General features: G+C 45.8%; 1 protein-coding gene across 5 annotated transcripts in view; it reads right to left on the reverse strand.

Annotated features, from left to right (window-relative positions):
* Positions 1 to 18,413, reverse strand: part of ABHD4 (abhydrolase domain containing 4, N-acyl phospholipase B) — a 23,784-nt gene extending 5,371 nt beyond the window's left edge. For 2 of the 5 annotated variants that reach the window (XR_004677393.1, XM_034994836.1), the window contains exons 1-4: positions 7,638 to 8,183; positions 3,637 to 3,725; positions 2,024 to 2,396; positions 1,712 to 1,866 (exon numbers count right to left, since the gene is read on the reverse strand). Coding sequence is in view for 4 of the 5 variants with exons in the window: in XM_034994836.1 (XP_034850727.1) it covers positions 1,712 to 1,866; positions 2,024 to 2,396; positions 3,637 to 3,725; positions 7,638 to 7,699 (679 nt within the window). In the remaining variant the exon portion in view is untranslated. Of the gene's footprint in view, positions 1 to 1,711; positions 1,867 to 2,023; positions 2,397 to 3,636; positions 3,726 to 7,526; positions 8,184 to 18,002 lie in introns of those variants that run through there. The other 3 variants (XM_034994834.1, XM_034994833.1, XM_034994835.1) reach the window with 3 other exon arrangements.
* Positions 18,414 to 18,615: the final 202 nt, after the last annotated feature.

Here is an 18,615-nt window from a genome sequence, read left to right on the forward strand (position 1 = left end):
TTTTTTAAAGTAATCGCTATACCTGATGTGGGGTTCGAACTCACAACTTTGAGATCAAGAGTTGCATGCTCAGGGTGCCTGGGTGGCACAGTCGGTTAAGCGGCTGCCTTTGGTTCAGGTCACGATCCTGGAGTCCTGTGATCGAGCCACCGCATCAGGCTCCCTGCTTAGCGGGGAGTCTGCTTCTCCCTCTGCCCCTCCCCCCTGCTTGTGCGCTCTCTCTCTCTCTCAAATAAATAAATAAAATCTTAAAAAAAAAAAAAAGAGTTGCATGCTCTACCGACTGAGTCAGCCAGGCACCCTGAGACCCTTAGGGCCTTTTAATCTTCTCAAGGTAACAACAGATGAAGCTCGACTACCTGCCAAGAGTCCTCTCAAGTTCAGGCCTGTAATGGGCTACAAGTGGAGAGGTGAACTTAACTCTGGCATCTCAGACTTTGGGCCGCTGTTTGAGAGCAATCTGTTCCCTTCACCTTCCTTCATAGCACACACACAAGCAGGAGGGCACCCACAACAGACTAGAAATTGGGCCTAATGGTCAACTTCTGATCTCTCTCCTGGTCTCTCTGTGTGTAAGGATCAAGGCGTGAGAGGGGGGCACAGCCGGGATCCCCTGGGCCCTGGCCCTCCTCCATGGCTGCCAGGCAGCTGCTCAACCATCCTGGCCTTGAGGTCCATGCGCAGATCGGGCCAGATGCAAGTCCAGAGAAGGGGAGAGCGGTTAGAGCAGGGCTTCTCCCTGGAAAAGGACTAGAAGGTTGGCTGGAGTCCACAGTGCTGGGAACTCTAAGAAGGTCAGCTCTCTGATCATTTATTCTGCTTTGACACCTGTGTGTCTTGATAAACTTCCTTTCTTTCCAAACTCCTATCTTCTACTCAAATCCTCATTTTTCCTCTTCTATCCAGAGTCATTCTGTTTCTCTTGAAGGGCCTCGAGAGACAACTCTTATTCAGCCATCGGTTACTAACTTGCAATAATTGGCTACTGAACATCACTATGTATACATAAGCCATCATTACAGGATAGGAGGTCACCAGTCTTTTCTATAGAGGGAATCTGCTTTTCACTTCATCAGATTAAAAAGCACCCGCCAGAAAAGGCACCCAGAAAGGAAGAGTGCTGGCAGTATGGGGTCAGAAGGCCGAGACCTAGTAATTTTATTTACTCTGGCTGGTTCCCCCCAACTTCCTTCTCTCCCCTCACCCAAAGAATTTGCTGACAGCTCCTAAGTGGTGAGGATACAATACCTAACTGGAGTAGGGCACGGTTTAGAGGGGTTTGCCTGCTACTGTGGGTTATGTTGGAGGCTCTGGCTCCCACAGGTGCTGGATGAGCTGCAGAGACAGGATCTGATGGTGGGTGCCATGCTGAATCACCAACAGGTGACTGATAAGACCTCAGCAGAGGAAGAGTCACTTCATGGCCCCTTTTTCTCTCTCTGGGGGTCTAGCCAAGGCACAGAATGGTAGTTCTGCTCCATCTCTCCCCTGCATAGGAAAGCTTTCTGCGTGTGGATGAAGGAAAAAAAGAACCTTCTGAAACTGTAGACAAAGAGATCTGGTCCAGATTAAAAGTTTTAAATAACAATGTTAGGCCTATTCCCACTTCTCGTGGACAAGCGATCATAGTGGGAGTCTAGACATAGTGGGGCTTCTAGAATGGGAGAGCCTTGGTTTAAGGAGATAGTTTCTTTATCTGCAGGCTACTCACCCCAGGGCCCAGCTACTCGAAGAACAGCCAGTGGATTGGAACGCCCTAGGACAGACACCACGGCCTTGAACCAGGTTGGGGGTGCACGGATCTCACTGGGGTCCGTTGGTCGAAGAGGAAAGCCCCATGGGTCCACCAGGATGAGGTGTTTAACTCTAAAGAAGGAAAAAGGAAAAGACAAGTTGTATGTGCTTGGAAGAACCATAGCCCTTAACTTGCCCAGGAAGAAGAGAACCATCGGGAACTAATATTGTAAGGTTCCCGGTGGGACAAGGAATTAGGTCATGAACAAGAGGGGTGACTCCTCCTTACCTTTCAGGGTACTTGATAGAGTAAGAGGTGGCCAGGAATCCTCCCAAACTATGCCCCAGGAGGATCATACTGGGGATCCCCATGGTCTCCCGCCATGTCTCTATGGATGTCACAAACTCGTCCTCGGCCCCCTCAGGGTCCCTGGGGAACGTTGGCCTCGAGCTTCGCCCAAAGCCAAGCAGATCAAAGGTGTGCAGAGTGCGACGGGCACTCAGTGAATCCATGTTGAGGATCCAGAGGCCCACGCCACCCCCGAAGCCATGCACCATCACCAGGGGGGTACGATCCCTCAGCTCCGGGCTCACGGTGACCGTCCAGATCTTGTTCTGGTTTGGGAGGGACACATATCGGGCCAGGAACTTGTTCTGGAGGCCTGGGGAGAGGGGAACGCAGGGCAGAGCAAGAAGACTGTTTTCTGACAGCACTGTCATGTGTCCTTCAGCTTCCTCTCTCCATTGCCAAACCCGTCCCCATTGTCCTCACCTCCTTCCTTTCACAACCCTCTGACCACATGCCCTAAGAGATCAACTCCAAGCACGATCTGTAGGCCATCTAGTCTCTAGGTCATTAGAGGGGCCACCTCACTCCTCCAGATTGTGTGTCCGGCTCCCTTTGGGCCCAGCGTGGCAGTGACCCCATTGGCCTCAGAGTTCCTGCATCCATTGCTCTTGTACTGTGTGTGCTTGGGGCTCGGCAGAGGGACAGACGCATCCTCCCTGGGGGTAGCTTCTGACTGGAGCTGACCCAGGTGGAGGGGGTGATGGCTATGGGCTGAGCCACAGGCTTATGCCTCTTGGAGACAGACAGTGGGCGGTGCTTGCTCTGCTGGCCTAACAGTCACGTGACAGAGCGGCTGCGGGGGGGAAGTTGCCTGGATCCCGGGAGGAGGCTTGGAAGCTATGGCTGTTCTGCAGCTGCGTGTACACAGGCCCATGGGAAGACAGGGGGTCCAAGGCTGGGGCAGTGGGTGCAGGGCGGGGAGGACTGTAAGGGAGACATGGGCAGACCCGGCCCAAGGGTTTGGTTTGAGCCTGCGGCTGCTGCCAATCATAGGATGCCCTGCACCAACATAATACTACTCAAGAAAGCTGGTCTGTAGGAATCCCAAACTACTGTAGTAACCGGGTAAGTGGTGGGCCTAACTGGATGGAATATATGCATAGCCATATTAGAGAATATAGGACAGCTGCTGGGCCTAGGGTAGGAAGGTGGTAAATCTGAGAAGTGCTTATGTGTTTGGAAGAAGAGAGAGGGAGAGAAGGAAGAAGGGAGGAATGATGGAGAAGGAAGGAGGGAGAGAGAATGTGTAGATATGTGTGTGTGTGTGTGTGTGTGTGTTGTGTGTTGATAGTTGGTACCGGGTTTGAAGTGAAATTGTGGGGATGTGTCAGGAACTAGCATGATGGATAGGGCGGGAGCTGTCAAGAAACCACTATCGTACAATATGGTGCCCCCCGTGCAAATCTCTTCTCCCAAATCACTGACATCCTTTCTTTCCACCCCAAGCACTGCTGATCAGGAATTGGTGGGCTCAGTGTAGCAGGCTCTGGGGAGATCCTATATCCGCTTTGGGCCTCCTGATGGAGGTGGGATCAGCTATCCCTTCTACTTACACTGAAGGATCCTGGCTTCCACATTCTTCAGCTGAGACATGGAAGTGGGGCGCCAAGCAGGCAGCCAGCTGCTCAGCCAGCCTTGTGGCCTGGGACAAAGAAACACAGTGACACCCATTGGCAACATTGATGCTCCCAGCCTTGCTGACAGTTATAGGAGTTATCAGGGTGTTTCCCAGGCTCAGGAGACCTGCCACTATGGCAGTCAGCAATTCCCTGCTGCCTGATAGACTGTTACTCTTCCCCAGCAAATGGCTATTAACAACATGCCCTTTGTTTCAACAGATATTCAGGGCACCAAGTGAATCCCACTTTACAGTTTGCAAAGCTTTCACATGTATTATCTCATTTGGGCTTTATAACTCCCCTTTGTTACTGGTTATCATAATGTTCCAAGATCACAAGGGGAAAAAAAGCCAACTATTAACTAATGTTTCAGTTATCTTTCTCTTTTGTCATGCCCAGGACTGTATGTTCCTTTAGGGTAGGACAAATTCCCATGCCACCTGCCCTCCTGGCAGGGCCTTTGGGTTGTTTGTGTGTGCCCTCTTCCAAGCCCCTGGAAGTACAGAGCGGGGTCAGTGCCCAGCTGGGCTCTCAGGCAATCAATCAGTCCAGCCTGGAACAATGAGATGGGACAGGAAGGGAGCAGGAGACAGGAGACCTGGGTTCGAGTCCTGTTGGGATTGCCTTGCCAGGCTGCCTCTGGCCTTGTTTTCCAGATTACAAAATCTGTACAGGGTGCCTGGGTGGCTCAGTTGGTTAAGGGTCTGCCTTCGGCTCAGGTCATGATCCCGGAGTCCTGGGATCGAGCCCCGCATCGAGCCCCGCATCGGGCTGCCAGCTCAGCGGGAAGCCTGCTTCTCCCTCTGATCCTCTCCCCTCATGCTGTTTCTCTCTCTCTCTCTCTCTCTCTCGCTCTCTAATAAATAAATGAATAAATAAAATCTTTAAAAAAAATGTGTACAAAGCTCACATTTGTCCTCACCTCCAATGGCACGCAGTAAAATGAGGATAACCCATCCTGCTGTCTCCTTTATTACCGAGAAAATCTAAGGTTACAGGGTAGAGGTTGAAAGCACCAGTTCTGGGGGGGTGGGGGGAGAGACCCTCTGGTTCTGCATCACACTATCGTCATTTACAAGCAGAATGGCTGTGGCTTGATAAGTAACCGGGCTTCGAGCATCTAGATATGTAAGGCACCCCAAAAGGTGCCTGGGACAAATTAGATGCTGAAATGAGTTTATTATCCTTTTTCCATCGTATATGATATTTCTCTTTTTTTTTTTTTTGGATATTTCTCTTTTCTTGAACTCTGCCTGAATGAAGGGGATTACAGGATGGATACCACCAGCTACATGAAGGGTCTGTGAACATCAGCATAGTCAGGCAGGGGCATTCTGGGGGGGAACGAGGAGAACCATTACTGAGCCCTCTTGCCACACGCTGGACATCCCGATACCTCATTGGAAGCACAGGATTTTATAGATTAGGATGGTCCCTTAGGAATCATCTAGTCCAGCCTCTTTATTTCACAGATGAGAAAGCTGATGCCCAAGGAGGTCATGTGGCTAGTTAGAAAAAGAAGCAGAGCTAGAGCCCACATCTCAAATCCAGGTTTCTCTGTACCCTTCCTCTGGAAGTTCCAGCCTCAGCTTTTTCTTTTTTTCTTTTTCAAAGGAGAATTATTTCAAAAGTTTATTTATTGATTTACTTATTTTTAGGTAATATCTACACCCAGCATGGGACTCCAACTCACAACCCTGTGATCAAAAGTCACATGCCCAGGCGCCTGGGTAGCTCAGTTGGTTAAGCATCTGCCATGGGCTCAGGTCATGATCCCAGGGTCCTGGGATTGAGTCCCAGTCGGGCTCCCTGCTCAGCAGGGAGTCTGCTTCTCTGTCTCTCTCTGCCTCTCCCTCCTGCTCATGCTCTCTCTCTCAAACAAATAAATAAAATCTTAAAAAAAAAAAAAAGAAAGAAAAGAATCACATGCTCTACTGACTGAGCTAGCCAGGTGGCCCCAGCCTCAGCTTTTCAAACTCCCCATGTATAACCGCACTTTCACGCTGTTTTCTGAAAGGAAGTGCGAAATAAATCAGAAGGCCAGAGTTCTAATCCTGACACTGCCACTTACCAGCAATGTGACTCTGGGCACACTAGTTAGCCTCTCTGTGTCAATTTCCTCAACCTTAAGAAAAAGATAATAACAGTATCTACTTCATAGGGTTTGTATAAAGATTAAATGAGTTTATGTCCCTAGCTCACATAGAAAAATGCCTAGCATAAGATAAACTCCCAACAAATGTTCTTTTCCCCAGCTAAGGCATAAGCTGCCTACATTCATTCAACTCTTCAATGACTGCAAGAAATCCTGAGGTAGCAGCTGAGAGTGGTGTATCAGTGACTTCAGCCAGATGAGAGTTGTCAGTCATAATCCAATTCTATGGAGACTCTCAAGCCTTTTAATACTCTACTGGAATTCCTAACTGTAGGCTTGAAGCATGGGCACCAAGACTGTAGAATTTTGCCAGTCTTAAGAGACAAACTTTCTCTCTACATCAGAGACTGTGACAAGTCAGACCACGACATGTGGATCCCACCTTGCCTTGTACTTGCCCAAAGCAGCACTTAGGAGAAACGTCCCATGCCAATAGCACCATGGGCTGCTCAGCAGATATTCTTCAGGGAGGAGCTTTACTTTGCCTCTCTTCCCCGAAAACGTTACAGCTAAAGCACTGGAAATAGTCGCTGGCACACTGTATCTCCTCAATACCACTGGGGAGGTGAGGGCTAGGGTGGGAAATTGAGGCAAGAGGCAGAGAAGCCACTCAGCCATGAACTTAGGCTGGCCAAAGTGGTCTCTTCCCTCTAGAGGGCTTTTATCCTGGTGGAGGGTGAGGCAGAAGGGGTTCTGCGTTGGGTCAGAAGCCTGTTGTGGACTTCTGTGATTTGGGCAATCTCCTCTAACTTTTATGGGCGCTGGCTTCTTCATCTGTAAAAAGGAGCTGAAGTACCTGCATCTCTACCAGCTCTAATCTGTGTTTTCCTAAGTTATTTGTAGCCATTGTAAATTTCCTTTTGGGAAGGTCATCTTTAGAAAGCAAAACTCTTCCTGAGCAGTTCCTTCAAGCCCAGGAAGCTATTACGGTCATAAAGTTAGTGTTGCAAGCTGCCAGTTCTGCAGCTCTGAAGAGCAGGAACACAGGATCCAGGAAAGGCCCTGTTCTGGTGAAACCAAGGCTTGGCTGGTAGCTGAGTCATTCTTCTGGAAGCAACTTTTCCTTTCTTCTATCAGACTGCGAACTGCTAGTCACACCACCTACAGGTGGCATCCCAAACCTGATGCCCCTGAGACAGTGATAACAAATCCCAAAAACTGTAATTCCGAAACCACAGCATTAAGGATCTTGTGCTGATTAAAAACGTGAGCAACTAGGATCGCAAGCGGCTGGCTAAATGTCTCAGGGGCGAGAGCTAAAGAAACTTGCGAGCCCATTGCTCCAGACAATCCCAGCGCCGGAGCCCTCTCTCTTTTCTTCCCATGCCCTCTCCCTGCCCGGCTAGGAGAGGCCGTTCCCACTCCACCCCCGCTACCGTCCTGGGGACAATCTCGACGAGCAGACCTGACTGCTGACTGCTACCCCCGCGCCCGCATTCCACGAACTTCCTCGGGGGATCTGGGCCATCACCACTAAGTCTAACCTCTCTGTACGGCGACCAGAGGGGCGAGGAGCGATCGCGAGGACCACGGTGACAAGTCAAGAGTCACTCGGCAGTAGGCAAGCTTATCTACCACCGCTCCCCGAGCTCTGCTGCCTCCTCTTCTGGGCAAAAGCAAAGCAAGCAAAGCAAGCAAACGCAACCCCCGGCCCTCCCCCGAAGCCGACCTGAAAAAGGAAAGGCGGGAAGGTGTCTACAACTGTTCCTCGGTCACCGACAGTCCCGGGATCACGGCCCAGAAAGAGAGAGAGAAAGAGAAAGAGACAGGATTAACTCACTGTTGCTCCAGATCATCAGCCATAGTAAACAAGCCCTGCCGGGTCGAGCTGAACCAGCCCATCCCTCCGCCTGACGCCAGCACCAGCTGACCCAGAGAAGGGTCGGATAACAGAGTGGGGCGTGGCCAGGGCTTCGGGGCGGAGGCGGGCTCTGAACCCCGCTGGTGGTCCAACCCGGATCTGCCTGCCGACCCAGGGAACTCTGGGGACTCACCGAATAGGATGGTAATCCTGCTCACACGTTTGGGGGACAGTGAGGGAGACGGGCAGTTCTGAAAGAACCGGGTCTCTCACAGAACCTCCTTCAGCCTCCCATTCTGTCATAGTTAAAAAGTGACAGAACTACCCTTGCACGGTCACACACACTCTTTGGGCTTCCCCGTAGAGCTCCCTCCCCTCTGAGAGCCTCCTCCTGGTGTTTCTTGTAATGTGATGCTTAGGATGCTTGTGGAAGACAATACTACTGGTTCAATGTTTCTTTCAAGGGGCTGGGGCTTGTACCCCAAGTAGATTGTCAGGTTTTGCAAATAAAAAACAAGATGCCTAGGGCGCCTGGGTGGCTCAGTTGGTTAAGCGACTGCCTTCGGCTCAGGTCATGATCCTGGAGTCCCGGGATCGAGTCCCGCATCAGGCTCCCTGCTCAGCAGGGGGTCTGCTTCTCCCTCTGACCCACTCCCCTCTCATGCTCTCTGTCTCTCATTCTCTCTCTCGCAAAAAAAAAAAAAAAAAATTAAATATTTTTTATTAAAAATTAAAATAAAAAACAAGATGCCTAAACTTCAGATAAACAACAGACTTTTTTAGAATAAGCATATCCCGTGCAATATTTGGGACATAAGTGGGCATCCAATATTTTATCTGGCAACCCTAAACCTTAGCGACATCTCTCAAGATGCAGTTCCTCTGCTCTGGAGATTTCCCAACCTAGTTCCCAGGAAATAAGTGCTCAATCCCAGGTACCCCTGTTTGGAGGATCCCTGCCTCCACCGTCCTCAGGAGGGGCAACTGAAGGACTAACCTATAAGGCCTGGTCTGCTTTAGGTTGCTGGCGTGGGGTGTGGGGTGGCTGGCTTCTCTCTCAGGTCCTGAGCATACTTCAGGCTTGCGCGGCAGAGGAGCCAATCTTGAGGCTGACACCAGAACTTACCTGAACTGGTAAACAAGTCGTGATGTCCCTGGAGTTGTCGGGGTTCTGGTCATCCCCTTGGTTAGGTTAAAACCAAACTGTGGTAGAGGGTGGGTGGGAAAATCCTGGCAGGGAGGGCTTTGTCAAAGTGTTTTCCGTTAGTCCTCTTGCGGGTCTTAGATTTTGAATTTCTTCTGTTTTGTAACACAGTGTTAAATTGATCTCATTATCATTTTAAGGGCTCAAAGTTTAAGAGAATGGGCATTTATAGAGTTTAGGGGCCTACAAATTTGCAGGATGTGGGGTAGTGGAGTATATAAATAGAGGATATATCTCATTTCATTCTTTCAACAGAGTACAGTGATTCTAAACTTCAGTGTGCATAAAAATCATCTGGACGGCTTGTTAAAAATTCAGGTTTCTAATCCCTAACCTCTGAGATTCTAATTTAGTTGGTTTGGCTTGATGCTAAAAACTGTATTTTTTTTTTTTTAAAGATTTTATTTATTTACTTGACAGAGAGAGATACAGCGAGAGAGGGAACACAAGCAGGGGGAGAGGGAGAGGGAGAAGAAGGCCTCCCGCTGAGCAGGGAGCCCGATGTGGGGCTCGATGTGGGGCTCGATCCCAGGACCCTGGGATCATGACCTGAGCCGAAGGCAGATGCTTAACGACTGAGCCACCCAGGCGCCCCTAAAAACTGTATTTTTAAGAAGCCCTTTAGATGCTGGAGCTCAGTGAGACTCATTGGTTAATCAGAGGCATAGTTTCTGGGGTCACAAGTCTGGCTTAAGGGTAATCGTGGTTTTGCCACATACCCACTACATGCCCCTGGGTCAGTTATTTAGTGTCTCTTAATTTTCTTCCCTTGACTTGTTTGTGTCTTGTTGTGAGGATTAACCAAGATAATTCCAATAAACAGTACATTTATGCTAAAATGTATTATTATTACTATATACCTATTCAAAGCCAAGCATTATATTAGGCTCTAAGAATACCATTATCAAAAGGAAAGGGATTAGCCTGCTCTAATGGTAAACATAGACTTTCTATCTGCTGCTACTCTAGGCTATTTGTCCTTTTGCTGAGCTGGCAACTTTAGATTCCGAGCTCAGCTCAAACCTCCCCTCTTCGGAGGCCTCTCCTGACCACAGGGTCTAAAAGACACCTCCAGTCACTCTATCATACAACTCTATTGTATTTTCTTCATAACACTTATCACCATCTGAAATTATTGTGCCTTTTTGTTTACTCATTTATTATCAGTTTCCCTCCACTAGATCTTAAGGTTCACAGGGGCCTTGTCTCTTTTGTTCTCTGCTCTGATGCCAGTACCTACAACAGGGTGTGACTCAGAGTTGTAGGTGTGGCTCAGAGTAGATACATGGGTCTACTTATTGTATGAATACATGGATACAAGGTCTAGCTGGGGGGCAGATGTGTAAACAATGACCTATAAACTCATATGCTAAGTGTCAAGGGCTTTGGAGCTGTATTCTCAATTGTACCATATAGAAAATTCTGGGCTACATCATTCCAAGATAGGGCAATAAAATCTCTCCCTTTACTGAAAACCTGTAAGATGTAGAATTTTTTGAGGCCTGGCTGGAACTGGTTCTATCTGTCTAGACCTCATCTCAGGAGGTGGTGTATTTTGTTACTATGTGCTAAACCATCTTTACAAGAGAGGTTGCTTGGAAGTAGGAAATGTGTACGTATGGAAAGTCCTTTTACAACCAAAGTTAATAGATCCTTTAAGGTGTCCCCAGAGCTGGGATAATTTAGGATTGGGCTAGATCTGCTAGAATTATAGAGTGGAGAAAACTTTCAGTGCCTGCTCTAGGCAGGCCTCTGTGGAGAAATTTAAGGTACTTTTTTCTCCTTATCTTTAAGACAAGACACACTATGTGTAAGTACAAAAGTATATTTTCCTCCTACTGCCATTATGTGTGATTTTATGGCTAATTAAAGTATTAATATGGCTTTTATTGATGGAAACTAATCTTGACAAACCCTCTTTCCTGTACCTGTAAGCCACATTAAATATTCTATAAGTAGGTGGAGCTGATAACCTGATACGTTAGGTCTGGCAGGAATAGATCATTCTTCAGTTTCAAATGGGTGTCATTGCCTTTTGAATGAACTATGAATAAGATGTGACCTTTAAACATAGGAACCGAATGGAATAGTTCTAAAGTAGTTCTGTCCAACATGATAGCCACTAATTACACATGGCTACTTAGGTTTGTTAGAAAACAAAATTTAACCAAGTAAACGTTGAAGATCTAATTGCCTTTATTAAACAATTCATGAATCAGGCAGCATCTCATCTAGAGGGCAACCCCTTCGGGTCCCCTCCCTCCTCCAGAGCTTTGTACTGTCACTCTGCTATCACGCAATAAACTTTGCTTTGCTGCCCACCACTCTGTCTGGTCTACCACTTTATTCTTTGAAGCGGTGTGACCCAGAACCGCAGGCACCCACCGAGGGAGAAAAAAATCCTGCAACAGGACCAAGGAGGAGGGATGCCTGAGTCATCCTGAGGAGGGAGGAGTTAGGAGAGGAGCAAGCTGGATTTTCATATCTGCCTCAACATCCCACCTGTTGAAACACTACATGTCTGGGGCGCCTGGGTGGCTCAGTCATTCAGCGTCTGCCTTCGGCTCAGGTCATGATCCCAGGGTCCTGGGATCGAGCCCCGCATCAGGCTCCCTGCTCGGCGGGAAGCCTGCTTCTCCCTCTTCCACTCCCCCTGCTTGTGTTCCCTCTCTTGCTGTGTCTCTCTCTGTCAAATAAATAAATAAAACCTTAAAAAAAAAAAACACAACACTACATGCCTAGTAGCAGCTGGGAAACTCCACTCATGAAAGGAGAACAGTGATGAAGTAATCTCTACACCGAATGTGGGGCTCAAACTCACAACTCCGAGATCAAGAGTCATATACTCTTTCCAGCTGAGCTGGCGAGGCACCCCTATTGCATGAATTTAACTGAAATAAAGAACATAGAATTTGATTCCCTATTAAAAAATAATGAGACCAGAAAGAAGACAATCTCCTAAAAGTGGTAGAATTGCTTTAAGTGGTTAAAGTTTCTCAAGTTCTTGACTTCCATGGAACACTTGGTGAAATGTGTTACATAGATCATTCTTTAGGGCAGTTTGCAACAGTTTTGTTTAACACAGTAAAAACCTCAGTCAGTATCTGTTAAGAAAAATACAGGAAGGACTTGAGCTATGGAGGGAAGAGAAAAAGACTTCACTTTAAAAAAGAAAAAAACAAAACAAAACAAAATTTAACCAAGTAAATGTTGAAGATCTAATTGCCTTTATTAAACAATTCATGAATCAGGCAGCATATCATCTAGCAAAAAGAGGGGAATGCCAGGAGATTTACGAAATGGAAGGTTTTATAGAAAGAGGGTGAACAAGAAAGCTATTAGCAAAAGAACTGTTCAGGCCACTTTGCCTTAGTGGGGAAAGCAAGGGGGTCTTATCTTCTTTTGAGGGAAGGAGAGGGCCCATGTGGCAGACTCACTGGCATTGATGGAAAAATTCTTGCTTAACCCATTAAGACTACATTTTTGGGAGAGGTTGAAATTGCAATTAGAATAGGTATTAAGGCTTGAGTTTGGGAATTTGGTCTAAGTGAAGCCATTTTGGGCCTTTTTTTTTTTTTTAAACTGATTTAAATTAGTAAAAATCAAGTTTCTTAGTTACAACTGGCTATATTTGAAGTGCTCAATAGCCACATGTGTCTAGTGGCTGCCATACTGGACAGCACAGAGACATTTACATCATCACAGAAAATTCTATTGGATGACGTTGCTCAAGCGGTGATGAGTTCAGTCCCGTGTGGTAGAGGGTGTTCTGCCCTTGCAAAGGACAATATGGTAGATTTTTGGGTGCTAGGGAGGAAGACTGAAAGGTTCTCTTTATGGGACTCCCAAAGATTATGTCAGGGAGGAAGAATTTCCTTTGGCCTTCTAGGTGGACAAAGAATAAAATTAACAGGAGAAATTAACAGGAGAAAATCAAGTCCAGGTTTTTACCTGTGCTTCTCCCAACTGGCTACAAATTGGAGGTTCCCATGACCCCCTCCTCAGGTTCAGTAATTTGCTAGAATGGCTCAGAGAACCTAGAAAAATAGTTTACTATATTACTGGTGTTACAAAGAAACACAAGATCTAAAATGGAGTCACTTTTGCTAAAACCCCACCAAGACTTAATACCTAACCTAATTGCACTTGCTGCCTTTGTAACTTCCTGGTTAGCACTAGTGAGGTAATCTGCTTGAGACCCTGGGACTTCACCTATGGGAAGGTAACCTTACCTGAAATAATCCTCTTTTAGTTTCCTGTCCCACTCTCCTCCTGCCTAAAAAACCTTCCATTTTTGTACAGCTCCTTAGAGCTCACTTCTATTTGCTAGACGGGATGCTCCCTGATTCAAAAATTATTGTATAAAGTTAACTAGATCTTTAAATTTACTCAGTTGAGGGGTGCCTGACTGGCTCAGTCAGTGGAGTGCGACTCTTGATCTCAGAGTCATGAATTTAAGCCCCACGTCGGGCGTAGAGTTTACTTAAAAAAAAAAAAAAAAAAAAAAAAAATATATATATATATATATATATATATATTTTAAATTCTCAGTTGAATTTTTTTAACACTGATTTGTTATAAAAGGATACAGCTTAAGCATAGCAATATGGAAGAAATGCACAGGGCAAGGTATGGGGGGGGAAGGAGCACAGAGCATCCATGTCCTCCCCAGTTGCACCACCCTCCCAGCACCTGAATGTGCTCAGCAACCCATAAATTCTCCAAACTCCTCTGGTTAGGTTTTCTTTTTTTTCTTTTTTTAAAGATTTATTTATTTATTTATTCATGAGAGACACAGAGAGAGAGAGGCAGAGGGAGAAGCAGGCTCCCAAGGAGCAGGGAGCCTGATGTGGGACTGGATCCCAGGACCCTGGGATCATGACCTGAGCCGAAGGCAGACGCTTAACCATCTGAGCCACCCAGGTACCCTTTTTTTTTAATGGAAGCTTCATTACATAGGTATGATTGATTAAATAATTGCCCATTAGTGATTGAACTCAATCTCCAGCACCTCTCTCCTCTTGCGGTGGGGCTTACAGTTCCTAGCCTGGAATCAGAGTTGGTTCCCCAGGCAACCAGTCCCTACCCTTAAGGGCTTTCCAAAAGTCACTTTAATAACTTAAATTCAAATGTGGTTGAAGGGGCTTGTTACGAATAACAAAAGACACTCCTTTCACCTTTATTGCTCTGGAGCTATTTCAGGATCTGGGAACAAAACCAAATATTATAATAAAAGATGCTCCTAGTAATGAAGGATGGTTAGAAGAAAGGCAGGCAGTGACAAGTGGCACCCTCCCTCCACCAAAAGGAGACCACCCTTAAAAGGATTTTACACCACCCTGGAGGGAGCCCTCCACCCTTTCCCACCTGGTAGATAGATGACAAAAACCTTATTGGGTGACAGGTGCATGGATGGTTAATCAGATTAAAATAACCTGCCAACAAGCCCATAAAACCCTTCAGACTTAGAAACCTGGGGCAACCCTCTCAGGTCCCCTTCCTCTTCGGGAGCTTTGCACTATTGCCCAATAAACTTTATTATGGCTCAATGAACTTTGCTCTGTTGCCCACCACTCTTTGTCTGGTCTACCTCTTCATTCTTTGAAGCAGCCTGACTGAGAACTGCGGGCACTGAAGGAAAAGAAATCCTGTAACACCAGTGCTCTTATCATCACTTAGGAAATTCCTAGGGTTTTAGGGGCCCTGTGCCAGGAAAAGGGATGAAGACTAAATACACATTTCTTACATTAAAAGATACAAGGAAAGGGGGTTTCATTTCTTACTGTAGAGACACTGTAAAGTGGCCTTGGCTTGTAAGGAGACCCTCTTGCCCCTCTACTTTCTTATTGTTTTATGATGTTGAGTGTTGAATAGCAGAACATGCCACCCCAAAATATGCCACTGTAGCATAAGCATTATTTTGAGCTGAAGGCAACTGAGAAGAAGCACATACAAGAAAAGCTCTCTGCCCTCCTCCTATTTACCTAGAAGTGGGACATAACTTTGTAAATGTGCCCCCCCCCCCCATAAGGGAAGAACAGAAGAACTCTAGATTCTTATCAACCCAGAGAGGGCACCAGAAGAATCTACCTAACAAACTTTATTAACTAAACCTTATTTTTATTAATTCCTTCATACATTTTTACCTTCCCACAATTTGCTGCCCTAGAAACTCAAAAGTCCTTTTTCTTTGTCTTGTCACTTCTCTAAAAGTGTATTCTTTTTTTGTAAAATGCTGTTGTTACAAACAAGGTAACAGGCCCCAAATGGAGTCACTTATATTAGGCCCCACATCACCAAACGTTACAGTTTTGGCTTTCCTAGAAATGGAATCAAACAGGAATTGCCTAATTAGCATTAGTCAGGTAATGTACCTGATAGATCCCTGTCATCCTCTAAAGGAAAATGACCTTGACATCACCAATCAGCTTTTTGTCTAGTATAACTTCCTAATTCCTGCTCCCATCCGCCTATAAATGTCTTTCATTTTGTATAGCTTCTTGGAGCTCCTTTCTGTTAGACTGAATATGCCTGATTCATGAATTATTAAGTAAAACCAGTAAGATCTTTAAAATGTACTCAGTTGAATTTTGTTTCTTACCATGATATAAGCCCAAGTTCTAACCACCCCTTTTAGTTACTCATAACTGAGTACTCCCATGTGTCTATGTGAAGCATATGTTAATAAAGTTGTTTTCCTTGTTAATCTGTCTTTTTTCAGTCTAATTTACAGGGTCAATAAAACTAAGGTGGTTAGAAGGAAATTTTTCCTCTCCAACAGTATTTTTGTAATAAAAATCCTAAGATCTATTCTGACTTCACCTTTAATTTCTAAATTTGTTTTGCCCCTTGAGAGCTATCTGAGTTGTAGTCTTTTAGTGCCATCTCTTGCATGTCCAAAATATTGGGGCTCTGTGGTTTGCCCAACTTTTAGTCAGAGATATAGAGGAAGCATAGTTAATTACCAGTATTAATGATTGTTAAGAGCAAATGTTTACAGAACATTTACTGTGTGTCAAATACTATGTTAAGTGCTTAATGTTGAAGTCTCATTTAATCCTAAAAACTGTTACAAAAATTCAACCAAATAAAATTTGAAGACCTAGTTTTTTTTTTTAAGATTTATTTATTGACAGAGAGAGCACAAGCAGAGGGAGCAGCAGGCAGAGGGAGAGGGAGAAGCAGGCTCCCCACTGAGCAAGGAGCCCGATGCGGCACTCGATCACAGGACCTTGGGATCATGACCTGAGCTGAAGGCAGCCGCTTAACTGACTGAGCCACCCAGGCGTCCCTAGTTTTTTTTTTTTTTTTTTTAATGATTCATGAATTGGGCAGCATTTCATCTTGCAAATAGAGAACTCTGAGGAGTTTTACGAAATGGAGGGTTTTTATAGAAAGAGGGTAGGGCAAGAAAGTTATTAGCCAAAGGAAAGGATTGTTTAGACCACTTTTCCTTAGTGGGGAAAGCAAGAGGTCTTATCTTCCTTTGGGGCATGGAGAGGGCCCATGTGGAAGACTCACTGGTGCTGACTGAAAAATTCTTAACTGATTGGTTAAGACTACATTTCCGGGAGAAGTTGAAACTGCCATTAGATTATGTATTAAGCCCTTGTTTGGGGACTCAGCCTAAGGCACCATTTTGGGCCTGTGCTTTTCTTTTTAACACAACATTCCAGCAATCCTGGTATTGTTATTTCTATTTCATAGAAAAGTAAAATGAGGCTGCATGACTAACCCTAGAACCTGCACTCTTATCCATTATTCTGGATGTGAATTTTTACATATATTCTGATTTAAACTATTGAAATAAATTAGGATTAGCAATTTCCTATTGACAGATCAGTCAAAAATATTTCAGTGATTATAGAATCATAAACTGAACACAGAACAAGACCTTTTCTTGCTGTTTTAAGTAGTCCAGAAAAGCTTTAGTTTATTATATTGGTGTTTGACTTTGCAGGTCTCAGAAAAGGATGCACTCAGTAAGTGAATTTGATATTTTTCATCTCTTCTGCTTTCTCCCTTTGGGAGTTCCTGTGGAGATGCTAATGATGATAGTTGACATGGATCAAAGGCAGACAAAACATAAGGGAGAAACTGCTGGAAGGAGCCTGGCTGATGGAACAGAAACCCCCTGAGGAATCCACTCCTGAATGATTAAAAAGCATCAGCCTAGACTTTAAAGTTTGAAGTTGAATACTGGTGAGGAAGCTACCCTCCTACTTGCTGATGAAACAGGGGGAAAGGTTCAACTTGTGAGAAAAACTGAAGCTTCCTGCCTTATTATATTGAAATAGGAACCAGGCTGGTTATTCACTTTTTCTCCCCTTTTCTTCTCAGCAACATAAGAGAGTTTAGGCTGAACTTAAGTTCATGTAGCAGCGCAAATCTCTATGGGTGTGAAAATGAATCTCTTTTTAAATAGATTGTAAAGCTTTCTGAAGACGTGAATTATTTCTCTTCTTTCTAGAACCTAAGCAAGGTTTTAATCACCACTGCTAATCAGTACGTTTGTTGACACTGATGTAGTTTCCAGTTTAACAAATAAAAAGTGAAAGTGAAAGTGAAGGACCCTTGTCTTCACATGCGGCTTTCGGAATTTTGATTGCGCACCTAGGATAGCTCAAAGTTGTTAATAAGCTTAAAAAGCACCTGGTTACGTAGGACCTGCAACTGCAACTGAGAGATGACAGAAGTAGGGCTGGAAGGTCAGATTAATGTGAAACTAAAAGGGCAGCGAAAGCCAGAAATTAAAGTGGATCTTACTTTTTTAAAAAAAGTTAAAACGCTAAATATAAGCAGGTAATTCCATTTGTTAAAACACAAAACCACAAACCTTCAGTTTCCTCTGCAAAATGAGTTGGGGTAGGGTTTGAACGAGGCAATGCTCTTATGGGCCTTCCAGGGCTGATACCTGGGATATTACACCGGGTTCAAGATGCCAGCTTGTTGAGTAGAAGGTTGCTAAACTTGATCATTTACTATATGCATGTTAATCGACTGTTTTCTCTCAGTCCCCGCCCCAACACTGGCCCTTTTAAGACCGTATGATTTCCCAGACGGTACCTACAATTTAGCACAACGTCCCGAGGAGGCGCCCAATAAATGTTTGCTGAATTAATGAATACCTGTGGACTTACGTTCTACCGCGCTTATTCGGTAGCGCTCCCGGGGTCAGATCCCGAGTCCAATTCAGGGCCAGGGAGAGGTCAAGCTCCCTCCCTCCGTCCGTTCCGCACTGCCCTCCCCCATAACCAAGTCTAAACTGGTGCCTGCATACTGATTAGCAGCGGTGGTCTCCCTGCGGGAGAACCTGCTCTAACGATCTGGGACAGGCATCTGCCCTTAACAGAGCTAGGGCTGCGTCGGTACTGAACCCCGCGAGCGCCAGGCATTGCCTCCCAGCAGATCCAAACAGTCAATCTTTGAAGACGCGGGTGGGCCAAAGAAAGCCGGAACCCTCGGGTAGCTACGCTGTCCTTTGTAAAACCTGTCCCCCTCTTCCTCCCACAATATCGCGTTGCTAGAGCAACTGTGGACGTCACCAACCTGACCGCGGAAGTAGGACAAAAGGAGTACACGTCTCCAACCCAAGGACAGATCCATTGCGCAGGCGCCTTAGTCTTCTCTGGCCGTAGGGCTCTTCTGTAGATGTACTCTGCGTCTGCGCATTAGTTGTTTCGCGCCCTGGCCTGCGTATACGCCTGCGCAAAGGACAAATGGGGGCGGGGGGGTGGAGCTGGGCTACAGCGG

Source organism: Mirounga leonina, unplaced genomic scaffold (assembly GCF_011800145.1).
Source record: "Mirounga leonina isolate KUSES-001 unplaced genomic scaffold, KU_Mleo_1.0 Mir_91, whole genome shotgun sequence".
Taxonomy (NCBI): domain Eukaryota; kingdom Metazoa; phylum Chordata; class Mammalia; order Carnivora; family Phocidae; genus Mirounga; species Mirounga leonina.